The sequence below is a fragment of the Chrysochloris asiatica genome, unplaced genomic scaffold, assembly GCF_000296735.1.
Source record: "Chrysochloris asiatica unplaced genomic scaffold, ChrAsi1.0 scaffold00130, whole genome shotgun sequence".
Taxonomy (NCBI): Eukaryota; Metazoa; Chordata; class Mammalia; order Afrosoricida; family Chrysochloridae; genus Chrysochloris; species Chrysochloris asiatica.
The window spans coordinates 1345865-1350617 of record NW_006408648.1 but is presented as its reverse complement, the minus strand read 5'-3'; the positions used below and the strand labels follow the sequence as shown (position 1 = coordinate 1350617).

Sequence of the window (4753 nt, the reverse complement as noted above, 5' to 3'; positions counted from 1 at the left end):
AGTTGTTCTCCCCACAGCAATATGGCATTCTGGCATGATAGTGTCAGTGGCCACTCAAACCCGCAGCTGTTCTCTCTGTCTGCACGATGAACGCTGTTCTCTCTCTCCTGAAAATACAAGCCTGTTCTTACACAGAATTTAATGTCTACCGTTGTGATCACAGAATTCTGACTAAGTTACCTGATTTAAATTCTCCAATGTATTTGCTCTCAGACTAGGTTCGCTCCATATTATGAGAGGAAAGCTGAAAAGGCTACTTTCAGTGACAAAGAAGGATCCTTTGAGTTTTGAAGAAAACCGTTCAGAGATTAAAAACAAGCTAAAACGTACTTTAGAATGAAATATGTATAGATGAACACTATCTTTTGGGAAGGCAACTAAAACTTTATCTTGTAAAAGTAATGAGGTACTCTGGGTAAGCCTGGTAGTCATAGAACACCACAAATAAAGATGGATTCTGCGTATTATCAGTGACGGTGTCATACAGATCAGTAGGGTCTTGAGAGTTCTTTGAAGGAGGCACAATTAATGAACTATTTCCAACTGTGTAGATGCCAGTCAGCACTCGCACATAGTACATGTGCTTCATCCCATTACTGCCTGGTCTGGAGTAAGTGTCATTGGCAGAATAATTAGCATTGACAGCAAAATACGTTCCCTTTCCATAGGCCACAGCTGTGAAGAGAAAAGACAATTTGACCAATTTCAACTTGTAAAATTTAACATGTTGGCCCAACATATAAGATAATGTTAAAATAATGTTCCATTTTTCTCTCTAATGCCTTTTTTTCCTACCTTTTTTTTTTTTTTTAATTAAAAAAAATTTTTAAACAAACAGTTCCTCTACCCTGAAGGCCAGTCCGTACCCTTTGAGAAAAAACTGCATGCTACCCTGAAGCTGTGGCTACAACATGTCACCCACCCCCTGAGGGAACAGAATACTGTCCACACAGTCAGTCCTGAGTCAGTGTGGACTTGCGCGGCTGCTCACATCCTTACCGTTCTTTCCAGCATAACTGCGATTAAAGCCTTTCTGGTTGACATGTGGCACAGAGCCTTCATCTGTCCCATGGAAGAGAAGCATCTCATTATTTGTCTGACTGTTCTTGGCATCCATGGTTTTTTTCTTTGCTTGGTAGCAATTCCAGAGATCTAGATTCTGGATCCTTTCAATCTACAAATTACAAAAAGTATCTGTCAACAAGAAGAACCCTTGCCCACATATAGAAAATGAAAAGGACCACTATTTATCATAAATAAAATTTACAAAGAAAAGCAAATTCAGTGCCAGATGGCAGCTTTCTGTATTCAGGAATCTTGAGTTTCAGGGTTTTCAAAAAACAGGCCTGGGGAAGAATGTTAATTTGATTTTTAACCCGTTAAAACATATACCAGATGAGAGCAAATAATGTTTAGAATCTTAAGTATCTGTTATAAGATAAGTTATAGAACACGTACATAATATGTTGCCTTTTATGTAAGAAAGAAGCACAAAATAGTAAACCAGAAATTAATTAAATTGATTACCTATGTGACCCATTATAGGGTTTCTAAGAAGCAGCTGGTAGGTTTGAACTGCCAACTTTGTAGTTGACAGTTCAGTGCTGATCCTACAGTACGACACCAGGAGTCCATGGAAAATGATAAGTGTACTAGTTTACATTAGAGCTTAAGTCAAGGATGCCTGTTGTAAACTCCAGAGTAATCAATGAAACAATTATAATAGAATGTACAACCAAGTATCTAGTAGAGGTGAAAACTGAATAATAAAAATACTTAATCCAAAAAAAGGGAACAAATGGATATGACACATATAAAACAAAAAGTAATATAACTAAACTCAAACATATGGACTCATGGTGTGGTACTGTAGGATCAGCACTGGACTGCGAACCAAAAGGTTGGCAGTTCAAACCCACCAACTGCTCCTCAGAAACCCTATAAGGGTTGCTATGAGTCAGAACCTACTCAACTGCACTTAACAAGAATAAATTCAAACATATGAGTAAATACATTAAATGCAAACAGAAACTATTTCAATCAAAAGATTTAGATTATCATTTCATTTAGTCATGCTAGATTGAAAAAAAAGCAAAACTCAACTATAAGCTTCCATTAGAGGCACATCTTAAATATAGGCAATGTTGTTGTTGATAAGTGCCGTCGAGTTGGTTCCGACCCATCGTGATCCTGTATAGGGTTTCTGAGGAGCAGCAGGTGAGCTTGAACCACTGACCTTGCAGTTCAAACGGCTTTGCAGTCTGGCACATTAACCCTCAGCGCCATAACTTGGTTCCAAATATAGACTATGGTGGTGGTGGTGGTTATGTGCCGTGGAGTCGGTTCCGACTCATAGCGACCCTGTACAGGTTTCTGAGGCTATAAATCTTTACGGGAGCAGAATGCCTCATGTTTCTCCCATGGAACAACTGGTAGTTTCTAACTACTGACCTTGAGGTTCGCAGCCCGATTACTACGCTACCAGAGCTCCTTAAATGTTGTTGTTATGAAGTGTCATCGAGTCAATTCCGACCCACAGCGACCCTGTATAGGGTTCCCAAGGAGCAGCTAGTGAACTTGAATGCCGACCTTGCAGTACAAACGGCTTTGCTGTCTGGCGCCTTAACCCACAGCGCCACACCAGAATAAAAGACAAGGGGTAGAAAAAGACATCAGATGCAAACAACAAGCAACCAAAAGAAAGTTGATAAAGCAATTGTAACAGAATAAGAGTGTTGGCATTACATATAAAGTTTTATTGTGAATTGAGTGAAAGTTTTCATGGCAGATGATCAGTTTTACATTAAACAAATTATACAATGATTATATCTCTCCATGTACCATCAGATAACAGTATTTCTCTCTATTCACTTTAGCTTTTTTTTTTAAACACCCAAGCATATATAATAATTTGCACTACCAAAGGGTACATTCTGCAAGTCAAACATAAAAAACACTCAGCTTCATTAGCCATCAGAGAACTGCAAATCAAAACCACAATTAGAAATATCATTTCACTTCAACTAGGATGGCTAAGATATACACACACACAAACACAGAAAATAACCAATGATGGCAAAAATGTGGGGAAATTGGAACCCTTAACCATTGTTGGTGGCAATGGAAATAGTATAGTCATTGTGAAAAACATTATGGTGGTGCCTCAAAAAACTAAAACTAGAACTACCATATGACCCAACAATATCCTACTCCTAAATATATAGCCAAAAGATCTGAAAGCAGAGATTCAGGGACTTGTACACCAATGAGAATTGCAGCACCATGCACAATAACCAACAGGTAGAAACAATATAAATGCCCATAAACATGAAGGGATAAGTAACATGTGGTACATACATACAATGGAATATGACTCAGTCAGTAGAATAAATGAAGTCTTGATGCATGCAACAATATGGATGGGCTTAAAGATATTATGGTGAGTGAAATAAGTCAATTAGAAAAGGACAAATATTGTATGATTTCATTTACATTAAAAAAAATACCAAGAATGGAAAATGTATAGAAATCAAGCTTTATTAGTGGCTACAAAGGTCAGGAGAGATGCGACAGAGGGGGCTAATAGTGATCTAAAAATCATGTTAAGGGTAGGGTGGCATAACCAATTATTGTAACTGCTGTTAATAAATTGTACAAAAGTAAAAAATTAATCTGGAGAAAGTTGTGTGATAGGTATATTTATAATCATGACAAAAAGCAAACCCCAAGGCTATTTATGTACAAATGACAAAAAAACTAAGAGATTTGGTTTTGTTGTTTGAATATTTAGGGTCATGGTTTCATGGGACATCCCAGTTAATTGGCCTAATAACATGTTGTTGTGTAGTGCCTGGAGCCTTAAATGTTTGCAAGTCACTATCCAAGGCATGACAATTGGTTTCTATTCACCTGAAGCAACAGAGGAAGAAGGAGAGTCAAGAATAGGAGGAGAAGGAGAACAAACAAGGTGGCAGATCGGGTAGAAGTGCAGTGAGTAGCTCCATCAGCAACAACACAGAATACCAGACAAAGCAGACTTAGGGGATGTTGCCAGAATTCTGAACCACATATAAAGGAATATTTTTAAGGTTGGAAGGCTTACAGCTAGGGGAATTTGTAGCAGAAGCAAGAAATCCAGTGCTTTCTAATCCACGATGCTCAGCTGCTCATGGAGCCACTATCTTGGGTGAGACCAAGCAGGGAAGAATCAGAGCAGCCACAGATGCCTGACAGAACTGCAGAGATAAAGGTGTGGATACTCTTTTTTTTTTTTTTTTTTTGTATCTGTTCATTGGTCTCTAGGTGGCTGCACACCTCCATTCTGGTGACTAAAGGGGGTGCCTGAGCGGGTGGACACCCCACCCCCACCCCTGGAGGGTTTGACTACTCATGCACACAGAGCTCCTCAAAATTTAAAGGGACCATTCCCACTTAAAACCAAACAGCAGCACAAAAGGGCCACAGCCGGCCCTAAACTGTTTTATCACTGTGAAAAAGGTAAGAACAAGGGTTGTGGAGTAGGACAGGCAGACTAAAAAGGAAATACGCTGAAAATTAAATCCTGAGTTACATCATAATAACCAATAGTGGCATCTTGAAATTTCTCAGGAAGAAGAGTGAAAAAGGAAGCCCATTTCCTGATCACATCTACCTGGAGGAAATCAGAAAGCATAAAAAATACCAAAATACACACCCATCTAAGTATTAAGGCCACAGATAATTCCTGATTATGCCCAAAAAACAGAAACAGATG

At 38.7% G+C, this 4753-nt stretch overlaps 1 protein-coding gene across 1 annotated transcript in view; it reads right to left on the bottom strand.

The window, feature by feature from the left end:
• Positions 1-385: 385 nt before the first annotated feature.
• The window catches only part of PARP14 (poly (ADP-ribose) polymerase family, member 14), an 84693-nt gene continuing 80325 nt past the window's right edge, over positions 386-4753 (bottom strand). The window contains exons 16-17 of the mRNA XM_006869424.1: positions 1000-1174; positions 386-675 (exon numbers count right to left, since the gene is read on the bottom strand). Of these exons, the coding sequence (XP_006869486.1) occupies positions 386-675; positions 1000-1174 (465 nt within the window). The remainder of the gene's footprint in view (positions 676-999; positions 1175-4753) is intronic.